The sequence below is a fragment of the Onychomys torridus genome, chromosome 2, assembly GCF_903995425.1.
Source record: "Onychomys torridus chromosome 2, mOncTor1.1, whole genome shotgun sequence".
Lineage (NCBI taxonomy): Eukaryota > Metazoa > Chordata > Mammalia > Rodentia > Cricetidae > Onychomys > Onychomys torridus.
The window spans coordinates 32,220,581-32,242,975 of NC_050444.1; the positions used below are offsets into that span (position 1 = coordinate 32,220,581).

Sequence of the window (22,395 nt, forward strand, 5' to 3'; positions counted from 1 at the left end):
AGGTGGTCCAGGACTGTATAATAAAGCAAACTGAACAAGCCAAGGAAGCAAGCTAGTCATGGTTCTGCTTCAGATTCTTGCATTGGCTTTCCTCAACAATATGTAAGACAAATAAATAGCTCCTTTCCTTCCAAAGTTGCTTTGAGTCTCAGTAAAGAAACCTAACTAATACAAGAGGAATGGATTCATGAGCATGCCTCCTTCCTTGACTGATTTCTGATAAGGCACTCTTGTGTGAGCCCAGTGCAGGTAACTACAGTTTTCACAAGTAAATGATTGCAATAGCTGATGAGTCTAAAGAATGGTGTTTCCTAGCTCTGTACCCTATCTATCTTCCAGTTCTTCAATACTTCCTGCTTCCTCTTCTACAACGTTTCCTGAGCCTTACAAGAATAAGTGACTTGTGTAGTACTGGCCCCACATCTGTCATTTATTCTCTTCATCTTGAGCAGCCATAAAATTCATTAAGTTTAAAGAACTATATATAATATGAGGCACATTTATAGTATAGATGAATCAAAGGGTGTTACAGTAGACCGAATTTAATTCATATCAAAAGAATTGCAGGGAAATTTCTGCAAGATTTCATATTTAGTGAGGTGTCCATCAAAGAATCAGTGAAATAAGGATAGTGAATGATAGTTGAAGAAAGCTTTCAAATATGATTAATTTTAGTATGTTTATGGTAAATTAGTAAGTTAACCAGCAGAAATACTTAGTGTAATATGATAGGTGAACAGTTTTCCCAAGAAAAACAAAAATAAAAATGAGTATAATAAAACCTAACATATGCTGATGGCATATTGCATGTTTAATGTTCTCTTTTCCACATCATATATAATGTCTCAATTAATTCTTAACACCATCTCTATAAGACAGTACGTGTCTCATTTTCCAGGTAAAGTGACAGAGGGATAAAGACCTAAATAGGCTACCCAAGGATGTACCACCTTATGTACTCGACAGCTGAGGAAGAAGTGTCTTTACTATAGGTTTGGAGTTTCCTAGGCAAAAGAAATTTTATGGAGGGAGCAATTCTATCAGGGTTTGTGGGAAGCATAGGAGAAGAGCGGAGCAGTAGGAAGGGATGGAGCTGGGAGGAGATATGGGAACAGTAGGGAGGATCCACCTGTGGATCTACAGTGGAGCTGTAGACTAGGGACCAGTCTGAAGGACCTTATGCCTGTCAAAAATGATGGATGTTCTCCAGGGAGAACTGAGACCAGAACACACAGGAGAAGAAAGCCACACACACATAGGAAAGTTCTAATTAAACACTTGTCTAAAATGTCCTTATGAAATCTAGTTCTGTGTACAAAGAATGCATCCCAGTAAGGAAAAAAAGATAATATGTATTTCTGTGTGTTGGGGGGGGGGGGCGGAATCCCAGGAAATTATGCTTTATAACTCTTGATTACATTTTGAACAATTTAACTCTTCAATTTGGCTTATTTATAAACTACTTTTCTGAAACTATTTTTTTGACATTTTTCTTTTGTATTACCCAGTTTTCTTGCTTTCCCTGCTCCCTGCATGCAAATTATCTCCATTTTACCTGCTTCTAAACACCTACTCATTTAAAAATATTTGAAGTATTTACTGCCTATCCATCTTTTTCATAATTATAACCATTACCTTGTTGTCTGATACTTTTCTTCTCCTTTGTGAAATTCATAGCTCCTTCTTATTCAAATGTTCTCTTGTTATAATGTTTCTAAATAAACAACTATTTTCCTAAAACAGAGAGCTACATGAGTAAGTGGACATTGTGGGCTTCTGCTAGTAAGCACTTATTTATCCTGATGCCAGTAAGTCAAATTTAGAAAAGTAAAATCAACTCTTGTCATTTATTTAGAAGAGTTCTAAATGAAAGCATGTGTGTAAAAGTGAAAATAACCTTTTGAAACTGATTCATTTTAATACATTTATGGGAAACAAGTTCACCAGCAGGAAAAAAATACTAACAGTAACATTTTACAGAATTTAAGTATCAAAGCACAATACATTTTCACAGAAACAATTACATCACCACCAGAGGATCATACTAATGGAAGGTTTATACACAAAGCCATTTGCCATTATGAAAACCAGAGGTAATAATAATGTAATGCATCTATTCATCCTCATTAGACTGTTTTATTATACTTCCTGGCCTGCAGGAGTACTTGCCAGGATACAAAAGAAGACCATGGGAACTCAGATCTAACAATGCTAGCAAGCGCTGGCTGCCACCTCATCCTCTAGCTACTACACGATCACCAGGAATGTTCTCACAGCACTACTTGGACCTTACCCCACATACGACTGAGGCCATTCCCAAGGACCCAAATGTTTTCACTTGGAAATGAAAGGATTATTTTATACAAAATAACAAGTGCAACATCAGGACTCAATACTCTGCACAACATAACTTGACAGCAGAGAAAAACTGCCCAGTCCTAAGGGCAAGGCAGTTAGAGATTTAGGGTAAGTAAGAACATAGCATTGGACTGGTAGAGGGACTTATTTTTTTTTTTTTCAGTTTTAGGGTTGATTGCTTTTCAATGCACCAGATAGTTCTCTAAGGGCCATTCACATTCACTGTTTAGATTCACTTTATTAGTGGCATATACAAAGCACCATATAATATAATATATGAAATGTAGAACATTACGACTATGTAATAAACCATAGAAATAACTGCTAAGAAAATATAGCAATATTTAACACAGGATTTCTAAAACCATTAAATGTTCATTACTTTCCCCAAAGCTAATGTCCCATGTTTTATTTTATAGACTTGGTTTCTTAAGAGTGGCAGGCATTTGCACTCTGGGGGTGGGCTGGCAATACTTGCTTTCTTCTGTACAGTTACAGTTCTATACAAACTTCAGAATTGTGGCATGTGGAGCAGTCTTTCCAGTGCCTTTCCAAGTGCTCCCTGTCACACAACAGCAAATACCCGGAATGCCTTTCCTCCTGTAGGGTTCTGTAAACTGCAAGAGCACAAAAGATACATTGAGGTCATCTGTACATAGAACACTCCCAATAAACCATTCTCTCTGGGGACAGTCAAGCAAGTAGCTCCTGAATCCAGATGGCCCAACTGTGTCAGACTGCCCTAATTTACACTTAATGGGAAGTTCCAATGAGGGTGACATAATCCTTGAGATCTTGGATGCTTACTGGACTGAAAAGTTACTAAAGAAACTTGAGAAGCTTACAAGGAAGGAGAGTAGCCGCTATACCGTTTCACAGCATCTGAAGCATGTTTTCATGCATTGCCTCCTTAGACTCTAAAACAGCAGAGTTCAGCTGCTGTTTCATTCTGTTGTGGAGATATTGAGACTTGACTTTGCAATTGGTTTATCTCAATTGCACTTATGTACAACCTAAGCTGGCAGATACTTAAGCAAAGCTATAGAGTATTAGCTTATTATCATTTCCTAACTCTAATATTATGAATTATAATACCATCATATTGTCTAAGTTATCATCGATAGTTCTGAAAAAAAAAAGTCAGTGAAATTTAATGTTCAAATCTGGAAAGACCTAAAAATTTCCACACTAAAATGGAAATTATTTTTCTCATTCTCTCTCTCTCTCTCTCTCTCTCTCTCTCTCTCTCTCTCTCTCTCTCTCTCTCTCTCCCCAATGCCATTTTGGAGCTATTTTAAAGCAGACAGTAAAAGCAATACAGAACTATTTATTTTTATTCTAAAAACATAGCTCATTTGCATTTTTCACAAAAATTTGTTCTGTAATAATTAAAAAAACTAAAAGATGGACACATTGACTATTTCTAAGGACAAAGTGAAATACCTCTCTATATTTATTCTCAGACAATAAGTAGGGAGAGAATTTTTGAGGGAAAATGACAACGCTCATGCAGCTAAGCACACTCAATGCACCCATGGGCCATGCCAGGGATCATGCACACAGGAGAACAACCCAAAGTCATCTGTCTTTTTGTAGGGCACCGACTACGAGCTCTGGAAAGTGTATATGTTTGGAGTATTTCTTTGTAGATAGTGATATCATGGGCAAATCTGCACCTCTGAATGTACAGAACCAGTGTTAAAACTAGAGACTGATTGTTACATGACCTGGCATACATCAATTACTTAACCAATTTGAACCTCAGCTACCACATATATAAATTAGGGTTCAGACACTCAACATTATTCAGATGAAGGATCCACCAGAGACAGTCAAAGTACTGGGATATTCACAGTAATTAAAAATTAAATGCTATTTTTGGTAGGATACCACTTATCCTTAACAGTTTTAAGTGTGAGGGCTGAATGAAGCCTACTTAGATTGTAAAAGGTGTATTGGATTTCATAACTCAGGAACCTATTTTATATGTTCTGCCTGATTAGGAAGGTCATGAGCCAAGCTAAAGAGAGTCACCTTCTCAACTATGGTCTCCTGATATAATCCCATCTGAAAGCAGACACTCAGTATACGTATGTGTGTCTTAATTGGGGATGGCAATCTGGACTCTCCATGGGATAGTCTAAGTTCTTCGAGAAACTACTAGAACCTGAATCTTCTGCTATAATACTGAAATATGATTCAGGAAACAGCTAAAATGTAGACATCTGCACAAATAAATGGAACTTCACAGTAGTTCCACAAATACTGAGGATTTTTAAAAATTCACTAAAATTCATTTCTTTTAATGTTTATTCACAGTTTATAAACTGAATAGATAAATTTTCCAAGTCATAAAAATATGTCCCACTAATGAGCTGAACGGCATAAGATAGCATGAAAGAGTTCATTTACATTACACTCAGCATCCAAGTTCAAATCAAAAAGAGAATTTGTTTCTAGGGAAAATAAGACTCGTTGTTTTGGTCAAATACTTTGTCAGATAACTGGATTAGAGAAATACTCAGTGCCTTGCACACCTAGAAAGAATTAAATATGAAAACTAATCTAGAAAATCTGAAAGAGGATGAAGGCAATTTCCTTTTTATAAGATCAATTAACAAAAGAGTGGTTCTCCGGGTAATCCGATTTTCATGTTGCTTTTTCATAAGCCTGCAGGAGACATCCACGTCTGGTACTACAAACAGTTCCTCTCATCCCAGAGGGACCAGCAAGCAGCCGTGCAAGGATTCAAAAGAAACACACTGTTCAACCACTTAGACGCCGCTCTAAGTAGAACTGTAAACTAGCAACAAACAGGACAGACCACAGACTGAAATGTAAAATAATGCACATCTTGTTTGACTTTACCTTTCTGAGAAGATTCCATTTTGAAAAGAAGCGGTGTACATCTTTCTTTTGTCCACAGGCATGACATCCACGTAACCACCATGATTTCGAACCACCCCAGCATGCACTGCTGCTCTGCAGATACTAGAGAGCTGCAGAAGAAAGACCACAGTCACCATTAGGAAGAAGTTCCCCGCGGGACTTGCCTAGCCCATGCTTCTGTAGTCTGTGGTCTACAGCAGCTGTTTGTGCAGCCAGCAAGCAGCTGTTTCACATATAAAGGAGTGCTTGGAACGTCATACGTCAAACCAATTCTCAGCAAGTCTGAATGCAGAGGCTAAGAGTAGCTGGCATAGTGAAACGTCTCCGCCACCTAAGATTGGAAACACTTGTCCTGTCCCAGTAACAGAGTTTTAAAACCAAAGCAATACAAAGCAAATTAATTCCTTTAAGCACAATTTGCCATTCATAAGTCTCAGCCTTTGCTAGTGGGTATTGGGACACAAACGATGAAATAGTCACATTATGGAGGAGATGACCTCACTTACATTCAGATTTTACATATACACAGCTCAGCCATGGCTCTGTCCATATCCAAGATCCATTTACCAGAATGCAGGCTTACATGAAATGGAGATGCATTTGCCCTAATGAAAATAATCCATGCACAGCTATTCTACTGTGCCATGCTCACATACTCAGCTACAAAATCCAAACTAAACAGAAATTCTATGGAGAAGAAGCCTTGTTTAATGTTACAGGTCCAAATTTTCAATGTTTAAAACTACTGTCTCCCAAAAGGCGAATCCTTTCCTTTGGCCCATGGAAGCCTTCCCTCATTCCAAGTATTGGCTTCGATCAAAGTGTTCCGTGGAAACGTGTCAATAGCTGGGAATTGAGGCAATGCTGCACAGGACGTACAGGAAGTGCTTCAACCCCCCGCAATCCACTTCCCCCACCCCCCACAGTCTCTCCCCAGCCTGTGGCAGGCCTCCATTGGGTTATCTCAGTTCACACGCGGATGATTTCACAAGGGTTTTAAAGTTCACACAAGCGTGGGTGTCGAGCCTGACCTTGCTTTATCATGGTGCTCTGAACTCTGTGGCATCAGTCAGTTCTTATTAGCTCCAAGGGCCTGAAGACCGGGGTGTCTAATCCTTCTATTTTTGCTCTATTACAAAATGCTGTCTGTCAAACACTGTGTCCCCTCCCTCTGAGGAGGAGGCACCTCACTCAGCAGGTTATAGTCCGGACTGCATTGGTCATTGCATCCAGGACAGATGCTGCTTGTAGTAGATTAAATTAAAAGTAATTCTCTGCACATTTCAGTGTTTCTCTTGTTTTATTAAAATAGTATTATCAGCACTTTCTCCTCAAGGCAATGAAAATGTTTGCATATGCCATTCACTAAAACCCAAGCCCTGTAGATGTTTTTAGGGTACTGTTTTACTTTCAAGCATGCAGTCAGCAGGCTTTCTTACTGAGTTCAAAGGTAATATTTTTCCTATCCATACTTTAGATGAACATATTATAGAAATGACACTTTCATCTGTGAATATAGTACAATTTTGAACACATGCAGAATTCATATGGTTTGTAATAAGCTACAAAAGATGTCCATAGTAGTAGAATACACAATATAGTCCTAGCTCTATAGGCAGGAAGAGAGCCACATGGAGGGAAGACAGTCACAGGAGGAAGCTGGCTGATTCTCCACACCTTTCCACACCAACTTTCACTGGAGACACAAAACATTTTGTGGGAGCTGAGAAGGTTGGCAGGCATAGTCAGTCTACAGCTCTGCCTACTGTGTGATAGTAATCTTTATGCTTCCAACTTACTCTAGCTGCCAACACCTATCGCCTACACACTTCACAGAGACAGGACTTAAAGATCCTCTTAGGGTGGAAGTTCTAGCAATATCCCCTAACTAGCAAGAGATGCCTGTACGGCAGAGGAGTGGGGAGGATATATCCAAAGACTTTTATCAGACATGACTAAAATGAAAAACTTTCGAAATTCAAGAGAAAACCTGCAAGGAATGACACCTTTTGCATGTTCTAGGTCCTGACTGAGCACAGTTCAGCAGACAAAAGCAACGCCTGAATTGCCCAGCAGCCGCCTTCAAGGAACTTGTTGACTAATCATAACCAGGGTCCCGATGCCTGGTAAACAGGCTAGTGTGAGAAAAGTGGGGGGAGGATGACATCTTACGAGGGTAGGGCGGCTCACTATGTACTTCACAAAGAGAATGGTGATGAGTGAGAATTCATGACAGAAAAATTTCAGAAGGAGAATGTTTCAGATGCAGGAGGATGAGCAAATTCCTGGCACCAAACCCAGGGCTGGAGGCTTAGCAAGGACATCAAAAGCAGAGCTGAACTGGGAAGGATTTGGACTTAACTGAATGTGATAAGAGAAGTGAGGTGAAGTCCACAATCCAAGCCACCTCACACAACCAATTTTCTAGAATATTCCACTGCATACGTACATCAAGAGACTACTTCCTACATTTGTTTCTGTAACTCTAGCCTTGAAATCTTCAGTGCCTTCCAAATATCCACTGAGTGAAATCTGAATTCAGCAGCCTACAAATACAGACTCTCCCTCTCTCTCCCTCCTTCTCTATCCCTCCTGATTTTCCTTTTTGCTTCAGTTCTCTGCTGCCCAGAGCTCACCAATGCTGTCTCCTGTGCCTGCTGCATCTATTCTTCCTACACATCTTGATACATTCTATTCCCACCACTAGAAGAATTTCCCTAGAACCCTCTTGCAATCCGTGATACAGAACCCACTTGCAATGAGTGTATCCATTCTGAAGCTATCCATACTGGAGCTCCTTTTCTAAATGCCCCAAAGTCACACATTACAGTGTGCTGGCAGGTCATTCCCCTTTGCACATATTTTAATACGTCATCGGGTTTTGACCCTTTATTACTTGTCAAATGTCTCTTTGGCAGTGAGCATATAATGCATATATCTGACAAATTATTAACTTCCCAGTTCACAGTTCAGACACAGAAGAATCAAAAGATAGACTGGAGAGAAGCAAACTGCATTTCCCTTTCCAAGAATGCCTCCAGGTTCCCTTGTTAAGTAAGTGTCTGATACATGGGCAAGACATGAGGATAAACTGGTCAAAATAAATAATTACACAAGCATATCTTATAATAAATACTGTTTTTCCGTGACACGATGATTAGCTATTCTGAGATTAAGTGTATCAGCTCAGAAACAATGCCCTACTCTGTGTAGAGCACATATGCACACTTAAATGAGTACATATATTTATATACTTGGAAATATCAGGAGTTGCACAAGGTAGCATACTTACATCAGAATAAACTCTGGATCCAATTACACGAGCATAATGTGGATTTGCCTGCATACAGTTGCGAGGACAGTACACTCTGAAAAAAATAAACACATAAAGTAGACTGGTAAGTTCAGTGTTTCTTAGTAATAAAACCAAAATCCTAAACAGCAGTAAAGTCAACAGTGTAGGCCTGCTTACCTCAATCTCCTCTGAAACAGACCAACTGCATAAACTAGCAGTAGGCACAATGGTTTCTTTTACTTACTTCTAGGTTTTAACAAAGACATGGTTTTTGTTTTGTTATGTTTTGTTCCTTTTAAGTTTGCACAGAAGGCTTCTGACTTGGGAACTCAAAGGAGAAAGAAACATGAACAAAGCCCTGTGGATCTGAGTTTGGAACTCAGTGTCAGCAGAATTTAGTAAATGGATGGCGTGGGAAATCACCGTGACTGGCTGTCACAGTATGCTTCAGAACACGCATCTCTACACTCACATCTTTGGTGTCTTGTTAGGTTCATGGTCTTAGTTTCATCTACAAACAGTTAATTTCCAAGTTGACATCTCCAGCCGAGACTTCTCTTATTTCCACTGCAAATTCCTACCGCTTCCTCAGCACCTCCACTTACATCTAACAAATATCTCAGACTTATCTGGCATGAAATAAAATGTATCTCTCATCAAGCTGTGTTCTTCTGTGGGTTTCCCATCATAACACAGTGCAATTCTATTATTCTAGGGACCTCTGCAGAAGCCTCTGTTGTACCTTGGTTCCTCTTTATCTTATATCTTACATTCACCTGGGTAGTAATTCTTATCAGTCATACTTAATACAACCAAGATCAGGGCTTCCCTAAAAGAACTTAAACTATGGTAAGTACAAATATGATCAGCCACTGTGTAACTTACAGCAACACCCTCTCCTATGACCTTGCCTGACTTGGTCCTCTCCAATCAGTTTACACATATTTAAGCTAAAAGATGCAAGTTCAAATGTGCCATTCATGCCCTCCAATTATTGCAAAGGCTTTCTTCCTCACTGAAAATAGTTGAGCAGATCCTAAAACATGTTCTGCATGTCTGATAAATTTATATCTGGCTCCTCTTCTACCTCTTTTCTACATTCTAGTGAAGGATAATTTTTCCTCAAACATACAAAATATACTATGTGCCCATGCCTCAGGGCCTTTACAGTTCTCTTCTCCTTGCATGGAATGCTCTTTCTCCAGATAGCCTACTGCCATATAGATATCTGATTGGCTAGGCACATTTCTTAATAGCTACCAAAAGCTTTCTGTTTTTAAATTGAAACAACTTGTCCATAATAATTAAATCCATTCTTGGAGTTCAAGAAACTATCAACTGATGATTTAAAAAATAACCAGAGCTTCTTTTTGATGTTTTTTCTGTGTCTCCATCTGTCTGTCTGTCTGTCTGTCTGTCTTTCTCTTTCTGTGTCTCTCTCTCTCTCTCTCTCTCTCTCTCTCTCTCTCTCTCTCTTGCATGTGCTATGTGTGTCTCCCTCACATCCCAAAACAGTCACTTAAAGGAAGTATAAACTAAAACTGAGAAAACATCATTTTACATTGTGTATAAGACTTTCAACATGATAACTGTATGTTGTTACATACTTGTACACGAACGCATCCATGAGTTTTCTATTAATGTTAATAAAAAGGAAAAAAAAAAACTGAGTTGGATTTACCCTTACCGATTTAGACAGATCTTCCTCAAGAAATAGATTTAGTTGTTACTAAAATTAGCATAACACTATACAATACTCTACACTGTAAACACTTCATAGAATATCTACGTCAGAAACATTTCAATGTAAGTAACAAATGACAATTGTTTTGAGGATTGATTATTATAAAAGAACTTATCTGGGGTTTCTGAGAAATGAAATATGTCCCCACTGACTAGAAATGATCTCCTTGAATGTGAAAACTGCTGGGCATTCATTCTCCTTCTGTGGCTGTAACACCACCTCCCTTGCCCTAGGCTCAGGCTGTGTGGATAAACTGTACCTTACTCTTAACTGGTGTTTAGCCTGGTGGACCTCTATAAGCTAGAAAGAGAGCTACATCAGTGACCAAATCAGGAGCACCTTGCTCTTAGATTTCCAATCTTCAGCAATGTGAGAAATCAATTTCTGATGTTTATATCACCCAGTGTGACATCTTATAACAATAGTTCATATGAACAAATACAAACTCTTGGTAGCTCATATGAACCCATGATCACATGTGTAAGTTAAGACACCATGGAATGGCCAACACTTAAGTACGGTAGGGGTACTTGTGTACATGTAGTATGTGATGTCATGTTGCTCCCTTTAGGTAGCAATTCTAGATAATAAACAATTCTAAACCCGAAGAACCAGAATTTCAGATAAAACAGATATCACAAGACCAAAGTCATACAAATTAAGTGACTATGTAGGTGCACACACAAATATGCATGCATCTATTTTGTTACATGGAAGAGAAAATGTGGAAAGCTTTACCTTGGACAGTGTGAGGCAGGTTTATGAAATGGACAGAGTTGTTCCACTGTAGTTTCACACGTCACAGCTTGAACTGAACAATTTGAACAGGAAACAAATGAATCCATTTGGAGCAAAACATCCCACATATGGTAAGAAAACAAGTAAGAAAAGAGAGCTAACCTGTTACTTTGGAGACTGTGAAGGAATTAGCAGAATGATATTTGCTGCAGACAAAAAAGAAATGTCAATCATTTGCTTATGGACAATAGCAGCAATGTAACTCCTGATACTGCTCAGGTCTTTAGCTTTTAAACATTTTTACTAAACTGTCTGGACAAATAGTATAAGCCCACATCATCTATTTCACAATAAATCTATACATTAATGCCGCTTCTCCACAGAACCAGTTTAAGCCTTTATAATAATCAATATAAGACCAAAAAAAAAAAAAAAAAAAAAAAACACTGAAAAAATAACAACTTTCTTAAAGGGGCAGTGGTTATTCAATTATTCACTATTGTTAAAGGGTCTACAGAAAATGCATGAAACTCTTCTTAATGTATGAATGATCCAGAAAAGGGGAATGTAAAAATAGGAATATCATTATGTATTAAAATTTTAACTGGTTTACATATACTCAAACTTTGAAAAACTCATTTGTTATTGAGGTATGGCTAATTTGCAATGTTAATTCAACATACTTCACCCTTTAAATTCCTTGCTTAGTATTTTTTTTTAATTTCCTTTTTATTTCCCCTCTACTGATTGTTTTCAAGACAACGGAAGCTCTGGCTGTTCTGGAACTCACTGTGCAGACTTGGTTGGCCTTGAACTAACAGAGATCCAATTGCTTCTCCCTCCCAAATGCTGGGATTAAAGGCATGCACCACTACACTCAGCAAAGAATTCCAATTCAATCTGTGAAACTTCTTGCAATTGTACACTCACAGGGAAAGAGTCTCTGCTACAATTCCTAAGGAAAGCTTTCTATGTGGAGTTCACGTTCTTTTAGAGTCTCTGCTACAATTCCTAAGGAAAGCTTTCTGTGTGGAGTTCATGTTCTTTTACTTAGAAGGAAAAAGACACTCCACAATGATGTTTCAAAAGACTACACTGCTGTACCGTAAAGAACATATGAAAATGTTCCATGTTTTAGAATGAGACACATTATACTAGATTTGGGAACAACTTAAAAAATGAATCAATACTCTTCAAATGTTTAAATTACACAGGCATGAATTAGTCTTCTTTGGGGTACTTTTGATGTAGCTGAAAATAAAAATTGGCTATAATTAAAAAAACACTTTTTTTTATATGTGTAAGAGTTTCGCCTATGAATATGAATGCCCATTGTGGGTGTGCCTGGTTCCTGCCAATTACACAAGACAGACGCAGGTCTCCTGCAACTGGAGTTACAGACAGTTGTGGGCTACCATGTGGGTGCTGGGAACCAGACCTGTGTCCGCTGAAAGAGTAGCCAGTGCTTTTAAACAAGGAGCCATCTGTCAAGCCCTGAGAACTAACTACAAATTTATATGTACTTAAGGACTCTCTTAACAATTCGGAATTTTATCATGCTCTTAAGCAAGATTTAGCTTTGAGTTTGAAGGCTTTCCCCATCTTTTTATATGTGAAAAGTATAAGATAAACTTTGAAAATCAGCAACTGCTCTCCCATAAATTCTTCTATGCTTGGGTCAAAAGAAATGTTAGCTCATTATTGCAACATCATTTCATCTGATAGAAAAGATCATTCAGCTTCTTACCCAACTGTCTGAACACCATTTCTGTTGGATTTGATGAAGTAATGCTTTCTTCCTTGTCTAGTGACATCTACCCATCCGCCTTCATTGTCTATTATCCCATAGTGGATAGCAGCTCGGCAGATACTGGATTGCTTGCAGAGAAGGAAGAGACACAGGATTTTAAAGAATTCAAGTTGTGTATGAAGAAGCAAATTACTCTGCATATGACTTAAACCTAAATAAACATTCCCAAGAAAAAATATCTAAGCTTAACATAAGTTGCATATTCCACACTGAAAATAGATACTACATGAAAAGATTGTATTGCCAAATAATTTTCATTTCCACTTACCATCTCATAATGGACACTCCCAATGACTTTAGCTTTACTGTCCAAGCAGCCTGCAGGGCACTCATACCTAAGAGACAGTCATGGGAAAGCAATGTCAGTGTCTCTGCACACAGACTGCAAACACTTCTTTTACGTTTTGTCTGCTGGTGTTGAGGCTCACAGTGATGCCTACCTGTTGCAAGTGGTCCCTTTACACTGGTCTCGCAATCTCACTTCGCAAGAAACAATCTGAGCTAAAAGGAAAACAAAATACCAAAATAGTTTCAATAATTCTAAAGCTTCTAAAATGGATTTTATGAATTATGAAAACATGCAGGTTTTTTTGTTTGTTTTAATTTTTGTTGTTGTTGTTGTTGTTGGTTTGGTTTTGGTTTTTTGAGACAGAGTTTCTTGGTATAGCCCTGGCTATCCTGGTACTCACTCTGTAGACCAGGCTGGCCTTGAACTCAAAGAGATCCACCTGCCTCTGCCTACTGAGCACAGAGATTAAAAGCATGCACCACCACTCGGCTGAAGCATGCTTTTTTATAATTTGAAAATGTGCAAATAAAACTGTGGCAGTTATCATCCACGCAAAGTATAAATGACTGATATGTGGTTAAGGTCTTACACATCTGCTGGGTGCTGACGACTTCATTTCTGTTACTATCGTCCGATCTTGTCCGAACATGTGTGTCATGGACCTGAGCCTGCTGCCGTTCAATTTCATTTGTTTCTTCTTCACGAGGGGTGTAATACCTGTCTGACCCTTCTGTCAGAAGGAAAGATTGAAAAGTATGGATTTTATTTATGTGAGCACAAGTTACTAATAAATGCTTTTCTATACATGCTAAGTAATTTAAAACCAAAAATTCAGCACTATTTTGGCATAGGTTTTGACATAAGTTCATGGTTCTGTGTACCACACTTAAGTGAAATTCACACTATAGCCTCAAGCCCTTGACTTTTTCATGTTAGCACTTAGCTAGCTAACATTCAGTAAACTCATTTACTTCCAGTATGGTATCAGTGTTTTGTTTTCATTAAGAAACTATGAAACTCACCTTGTTCTCTAGTAATATCAGGGCTTAGGAAATGCACACTTCCCCCTTAAAGGGTGGGTATGCCCATGTTATCTGTTACAACATCAATCCATAATTTTTTTCTTTTAAAATAAACTTCAAAATGCATTTTAGCTTTAACGAGAGAACAGTTTCCAGCTTGGAATTTTAACTCCGCTCACCCCTAGTTTGGCCTATCTCAAGAGCTTGTCAGTATCATGGTGTAAAAAGGTACTTATTTTCATTTGTATCCATAAACTCAAAATCAAGAAGAAAGGTGTGAATACAGAGGAGGGTCAGGTTTAAGAGGAATACACCAATCATTAGTGAAGGGCAGAGAGGTGGTAATTTTGGGAATGGGGAGTACCAAGACCATCACAGAAGGTGGGCATGCTGCAAAGTGGAGAGGAATTCAAACGGGATAGGCATTCAATACAATATGGAGGTACAATGGGTGTTTCCTGTTTGCTCATCACCATTAAGGCACATTCAGTCACTAAGGAAAGCAAAGATATGTCTCTCCATGAGCACTGAGCATGGTTCAAGTCTTTCCAACATGCATGATCTACATCAATCTTCATTATTAATCAAAAAATTAGGAAGTAGAAGGTAAAATGTGACCACATAGATGCTCAAGTTCATGACTTTTCACAAATCCTTATCATATGCATTTTATCCACAGGCATCATTAATAGGGCCTTATATTTATGTTTACATGTTTTAAAGACAAGGTTTCAGCTATTCCAGGCTGACCTTGAATTTGCTGAACAGCTGAGGACGACTTGGAACTCTTGATTCTCCTGCCTCCACCTTCCTAGTGCTGAGATTAAAGGTGAGTACTATTACTCCTGGTTTATGTGGTGCACACCTTTAATCCCAGCACTCAGGAGGCAGAACCAGGTGGATCTCTGTGAGTTCCAGGTCAGCCTGGTCTACAGAGCTAGATCCAGAATAGGCACCAAAACTACACAGAGAAACCCTGTCTCGAAAAAACAACAAATAAAAAGAACACACACAATGACACAAAGCTGGGTAAACAGAGGTTTTAAAGTGAAAGCTACAACCTTATAACACTGACCTTTGTAGCACAAGTTTTCTCTACAGCCTCCTCCAAAACTGGGTGGGCAAGCAGAGCAAGGCCTTCCATGTTTGTAAGGGGCGTGGCCCCACCAGTTTCCCCTAAGAGACGATCCACTCCATTAATACATCTTATAGAGTACTAAGACATTGCAAGCATCACGAAATAAGCATTTCAGGAGTAATGATACAGGCATCTTAGGATAAAGGCCTTTGTATAGGCTAGTATGAATCCCTTTTGGTCTAGGTTTACATACAGTTAAACGTCTCATTAGTTTGAAAACTTTCTAAGTAACTGGCACGAATACTGCTAAGATTTAAAAAATCAAACATTAACAGAAAACTGAATTCAGAAGGATATTCACCCATCTCATATATACTAATAATTTAAATCTGATTCTCAGAATGGTTTTGTGAAATTTTAACATAGTCATTCAAGTCTTCTTTACACAGGTAAAATATATGTATTTCTCAACCAACATGTAGCTGGAAATTTCTCATCAAAATGACTAACTATAGACTAGACCAGCATAACAAGTGAAGTTGAAAACATAAAAATGTGTTTACTGTCTTAGAACTCAGGAGGCAGAGGCAGGTAGATCTCTGTGAGTCTGAAGCCAGCCTGGGCTACAGAGTGAGATCCAGGAAAGGCTCCAAAGCTACACAGAGAACCCCTGTCTCAGAAAACAAACGATGTCTTTACGGAAGATTGCGGTTTCAATTCTCGCATTCCCTTTAAGCACCAACTAATGCACTGAGCAACTATAATCACTGCCATTGGAGATAAATTGGGTGAGGCAATACACTCTACGAATACACCTTGAAAATGAGAAGAATCTGGATCATAAAACTATTTTCACATTACGAAAACTTCCCCCAAGACACCCGTGCCTTGTCCACTCACTTGGGAGAGTAATTGCACACCAAGTAGACGGCCTTGGGCCATATCTGCCCCCAGATGTTCATGTTGTGGCACAGATTGATGGCACAGCCTATCCTGCTGCTGGTTGCCCACACCACCTGCGGTGGAAAAAAGAGAGGCTCGGGCAGGGCTGATGGGAAATGAGACAGCAGTGTGCCAAAGAAAAATGGTAAAAACGGAACTGCAGAAGCCAGCACTGATTATTCACACCAGAGTGAGAAGTGTTACACAAGTACCTTGCCTGAGCTTTGGGTTTGGCATTGTTATTCAATTTATAAAAGAAATTTGCAGGTCAATAGCTCTCTCTGCAATGCAATGTCAGCATTTTCAAAGCACATACTTACTAAATAATTCAAGGCTGTATGTACCTCCCTCTTAAGCTATAAAGGTTTCTATGAAGACACTTACTAACCAAAGTGGCAGAACTCTATATCTCAGATAAGAAGCAAAAGTGCAATGCTCAGAGGCCTTCTGTTTCAGAAACCCAGGATAGCAGTGACCTGTCTTCCTTTGTTCGATTTAGAGATCAGAAATACACCCAATGCTAAATGTGAAAAGGAAATAGAAAATGTATACACATGTATTATAAATTCTGGACATATGTAAATAGTAAATGTAAATGGTAAAGTATATTTTGACCTCAAATTGATTTAGAAGATGGTAAACCATTTCTTGATTATCACCTATTAAAGCCATTGTAAAATGTTTTCTATGTAAAGTCATTAAAATAATCTTTTTAAAAGAAGTATTTGGAATTCTGTGATAATGTTATTGCTTATAGAAATTGTTTTGTCTATTCCACAAGGTTAACAACAATACAAATTTTCTTAAATATCACATTAAATAATACAAGACGCCTGCTCATATGTTCACCTGCAGTTCTGGTAACTGTGTTTGGAGGAACCAACTGTAGCTCCACAAAGCGTACCTGAGTGTAGTGTGTGCACACAGGGCCAGAGCATCGGAAAGGGCAGTACGGGTTGCACTCATGCTCATACGGGTAGCTAAAGTCTCTCACTTCATCATACCACGCTTGTACATGAAATGTTGGGGGTCGATATCTGGCAGAAGAAAAAAATCACAAGGATAAAGAAAAGTTGGAGAAAATATAAAACCAACTTAGATTGCCAAGGCTTGACAGAAAGCTCCCGTGTAAGCTACAAATCCCAAATACACAAGTGATGTGAAAATAAGCTGGAAAGTCGGTGACTCTTCTGGTAGGGTATTAGAGTTTTCTTTGTTCTGTGATTAGCTCTTTGACTCTTAGGTACCAAACATTAGAAAGTTTGCAGTGATAGATTAACAAACATCTCCTTCATGACATTTATGTTTCCGGAAACAAAAAGCTGTGCTTTCCATTACCTTCCCCAATGTGCTCCCAAATTCTGTCCAATGGAGGGCAACAGGCTTGCTGGTCCATGCTCCCACAAACATGTTTCAGCCCAGGATTCTGCAGATCTTTCCAGCTCCACATCCCATGTCTACAGGGAAAACAGAACATACACAGACATACAATGTGTTCACCGGACATTTCTTCAAATACAAATTACTGGGTTCTTGTTTTCTTCTTTCTTTATTAAGTGAAGACATTGGTCTGGGTGCTTCTGCACCTACCTTTTCCTTCCTACTCAGCTTCCTTGACTACATCTTTCCCTCTAAGGTGCCTGCACATTTTTTAGAATTGCCAAAGTGATCACAAAGGCATTTACCTGACTCATCTCCCTAAAATGCGGCCAACAAAATCCCATGGGCATCTAGTGCAAGGTCTGCATACCTAAAGCATGTTATACCTGCAGGGCTTGATCCTGGTCTAAGCATCCTTTGGTTATTCGCCAGGCAGAACTCTATCTTGGCTTTCTATCCACATTATTATTTCCTAACATGGTTTCCGTGTTACCTCTCCAAATCTCCCAGAAGTAAGCTCCACCCACCTTGGTGCTCTCAAAGGTTTGCTACATTCCTTTGTTTGGCACTACCACCCTGCATGGCAATGTTTATTTACATGCCTACCTCTCCCAAGAGAATACGAATTGCCTGGAGGTAATCATCCAACTTCTAGTGGTAGACATTTAGTCTATTTTTTGTGTCCGTTATATAGACACAGTTACAAATAAGTACATGTTGGATACATGAAAAAATAATGGAACTGACTAAATAGAGTACACATGATACTTATTTACAAAATAATTTATAAAGAAAATACAAAATGATGACTTAATGAGTTTTCCAAGTTCTGGATTTAGTTTTCAAGTTGTTACTGATTCAGAACATAGGCACTACACACAATATTAAAATCACAAAACCATGTAGAACTGAGCTCACTGGCACTTTCAGAACAGGAGTCCACATGATGAAGGGAAAGGAAAAGAGTCCCAGGAATGGAACATTTGAAGAGTTTAAGGGACGGGGTTGCAGAAGAGCAGACAGGAGAAAACAATACACAGGTATTTAGACACCTCAAAGTCGACTGAGGGTAAGCGGACAGGGAAAAGAAATGGCGGAGCAATACAGTTACCACCAAAGCATAAAAGAAATCACAGTCATGTGTCTGTGTATTCCTCTGGTGGAATTTCACAAGACTGCAATGTGCACACCAATAGGACAGTGACAGGCACACCAAATAGAGTGTAAGAACACACAGTGGCAATTAGATCTAACAAAAAATACATAGATTAATAACTTCAGAAAAATTATATAGAACAATGAGAGTGACAAAGCATTCTAGAATTATTAAAACTGGAAAGGGAGAAAAACCATGAGATAGTATTTTTTTAAAAGCCAAGAAAAATAAATCATAAAAGCTTGTTAATGGTGAATTCAACTACATTAAGACCAAAGAGATTTCAGGAGTAGACAGGCAATGATGTCACAAAAAGAATAAGACAGAAGGCTGGCTAAGCAGCAATGTGTGGATAAGAGCAAGTCCAGATCAGTGATGGAGAAATCTGGCCACAGAAGTTAGAAAATGACTCAAGTATGTTCACTTCCCCATCATTTTAGAAGAGAGGTAATGGAAAAGCTAAGAAAGGTAAGGGTCAGGGTCCAAGGAGACTTGTTTGCTTCCTATGATTTTAGAAACTGAAAGAACCATAATATGACCACGGGCTAAAAGGTCTCATGAAGAGACCCTCGGCCCTACACACACACACACACATTCACACACGAACACAGCTGTGTGTTCACATGCATAAGCACAAACATGTATACTCCTCTGCACACATTCATATATATACATACACACACACGTACACATGCACACACTCATGAACACAGGCATGCATAATCACAAACATGTATACTCATGCACACAAACTCACATATACACATACACATTCATACACACACATACACATGCACACACTCATGAACACAGGTGTGCATAAGCACAAACATGTATACTCATGCACACACACTCATATATACATATACACATTCATACATACAGACACACATGCACATACAGGGATGAAAATTTTTCTTTCTCATTCATATAAATTTTCATATGAGTATTTCTTCCTTTTCAATTATGGATTTGAAATACAGAAAATACTTTCACAGTTACAAAGTAAAATTTTACATTAGATAAGTACATTCTTAATATAGTATGCCTGTATTATTTACCCCAATACAAAAACATTTCTACATCCAACTAAAAACTAAAGAGAGGTAAACAATACTTGGTTTTCACTAAAAACTTTATTTTTACTCTAGATTAGTAACAAATATTCCAAATTACCACCACAGACATAAGTATATGATGCCAATAAATATTTATCAGTAAGTACTTTATTTGCAGATATAAGTAAGCTATTAATTAATTTCATTTTAATTTACTAATACAAAATATTCAAGTCACTGTTGTTACCTATTCAACAAAATTTTACACAAGAAATATGAATGGATATTTCATTCATGGGCAAAATGCTATCTTCCTTTTGTACCCAGAAAATTTGAAAAAATAATCACGTTCCCAAAGCAATCAGATTTTCAGGCAGAGTCATCAGGAATGTAGAGTGTCCTGAAAAGACAAAAACGTTTGTCTCTAATCTTAAAACTTGGGTTTCCCACAGTGCGTTAAATCACATTACAAATCCACACCAGTCCTTAGGCTTCCCAGGGGGCCAACCTCATGCTAAAGGAGATTCAGAGACAAGAGTGGGAAGCACAAACAGAGCATGTGCTGATTTTCAAGTACTCATCCTAGGCAAGGTGTTGTAGAATGCTTGCCTCCTTGCCTTCAATCAGAGCAGCAGTGACTCACTTCTAACAAACAGAATGAGGCCATGAGGATTCTGGGGCTAGGTTATGAAACAGAGCTTCTATTCGGTTCTTTTCAGATACATCTTGACTAACTTGAGCCAACACATTATGCAGCCAACCACAGAGGAAAATTGGCGGGAAGAACACTGTGGAGGGACCACACAGAGGGAGCAGCAGCTGTGAGGGTTCTTGGCCCAGGCTTGAGACCAGAGAGAGTACAGACCCTCAGGTGATGGTGGCCCCAGTCCAGTAAATAAGTGAGAGCTTCACACCCACCACCCTCTCCTAAGGACCACCCAGAGGAGCCACAGGAAAGTCCTGGAGACTCCTGAAAGCCAGTTTCTTCTATCTTTGCACTTGACTGGATACTCTGGGCTGCAAGGTTTTCCATAGAAACTGGAACTTTTGAGAAAGGATATGCAATTGCTCCTAACTCATAAATCTGAGTTTTCCAAAACAGTGTTTATATCTGTTACACAGAAAGTGAAATAAAATTTAAAACATGCTCAAACATGTTAGACTAACCTTCCTTAACTATAAAATCTGTCCGATGAAAAACAAAGTAACTCAGTACATACTGTGGATAACTCAAACGTATTCACACACACACACACACACACACACACACACACACACACACACACATATGAAAAAAAAGAGGCAATGAGCTTGAAAAGACCTTGAGCAAGGAGGAGTATATTGGAGAGCCTGGAGATAGAAAAGTAAAGTAGAGAATTATGTGATCACTTTATAATCTCAAAAAGAAGAAACAGCTTATTTTAAAAGCATCAAGTATTTTTATAACCCATTGAAAATAAGAGAAAAAAGTCAACAGAATTCATTTATAATCATACGTACATAAATATATTCATAAAATCATTTTGGACTATAAGGACTACAGCAGATAATCATGTAACTAAATTTAACTTTAAATCAATATTCAATAAATAATATTTCATAATCATTTAAAGTGATTATCTAATTTAATCATGCCTAAGTGTCCAGGTCAAGACAAACAATGTAAATTTAAAAAAATTTCCAGAATACAGTGCTGAAAATATAGCTTTCCTGGATGAATTATTACAAAGGCCTAATGACAGCATAGTACAACATGATATTTCAGGCTTTAAGACTGCCAAAAATTCATACCCATACTATTTAAGTGTAGGTTGGACTCTACACATTTCTATTTAAATTCTAGTTGTAAATCAAATCAAGATGGCTTAAGAGGCTTTTTTTTCTTCCTCTGAACTATTCACCCAGCAGTAATTTGAAGTCAACCTATACTAAAATTAGCATTTCTTCATAAAATGAGTGCATGAGGTATGTTGAAAAGAAAAACATGGTTATTTCCCAGCTACATATAACACACACACACACACACACACACACACACACACACACACACACACCCTATGGGAGAGAGCTGTAACACATTCCTTCCAGTTTGAGGATGACTTCAAGGTTTTAAGGACTGCTTTATTTGTTCTCAAGAACTCTGTAGTAAGAGGAAACTGAGTAGCCTCAGAGGCTGCAGAGACTGAGGAAGCAGCATCACCCCGAGGCAATGAATGTTATTCTGAGGGTTTCCTGGAAATCACAGAGATATGAGGTGGGCTTCTCCCAAAATCTATTTTCAACCAAAGCCATGATGCCATTACAGAAAGCAGCAAACTAACCATTTAGAATAATGTCTTTCTGTTTTATTGTTTAATTTCTGAAATGGAAATTTAGTGTACAGATAAGCTCAACAGACAACTTCAGAGGTCTGACGTTACACGAATACCATGTTCAGCATCAAAGAGATGCATGAGACTGGACAGATTGGCCTCATGGTGTAGAGCAGACATTAATCTGATACCATTTCTACATTTTTTTCTACAGAATTTGTACTCATTAATCTCTTGTCACTGTCAAGGCCTTTATAGCCCGACTTCCTCCTTGCTGGCCCTCTACAACTTACACTACCAAACTTTTACATGTCTAAGGGGATT

The 22,395-nt window shown here is 38.4% G+C and overlaps 1 protein-coding gene across 1 annotated transcript in view; it reads right to left on the bottom strand.

Annotated features, from left to right (window-relative positions):
• Positions 1-1,934: 1,934 nt before the first annotated feature.
• The window catches only part of Crispld1 (cysteine rich secretory protein LCCL domain containing 1), a 33,391-nt gene continuing 12,930 nt past the window's right edge, over positions 1,935-22,395 (bottom strand). Inside the window, exons 3-15 of the mRNA XM_036179202.1 lie at positions 17,504-17,622; positions 17,070-17,202; positions 16,124-16,239; positions 15,221-15,321; positions 13,713-13,853; positions 13,275-13,335; positions 13,103-13,169; positions 12,772-12,902; positions 11,187-11,230; positions 11,025-11,097; positions 8,540-8,615; positions 5,227-5,357; positions 1,935-2,975 (exon numbers count right to left, since the gene is read on the bottom strand). Coding sequence (XP_036035095.1) covers positions 2,924-2,975; positions 5,227-5,357; positions 8,540-8,615; positions 11,025-11,097; positions 11,187-11,230; positions 12,772-12,902; positions 13,103-13,169; positions 13,275-13,335; positions 13,713-13,853; positions 15,221-15,321; positions 16,124-16,239; positions 17,070-17,202; positions 17,504-17,622 — 1,245 coding nt within the window. The 3' untranslated portion in view covers positions 1,935-2,923. The remainder of the gene's footprint in view (positions 2,976-5,226; positions 5,358-8,539; positions 8,616-11,024; positions 11,098-11,186; positions 11,231-12,771; positions 12,903-13,102; positions 13,170-13,274; positions 13,336-13,712; positions 13,854-15,220; positions 15,322-16,123; positions 16,240-17,069; positions 17,203-17,503; positions 17,623-22,395) is intronic.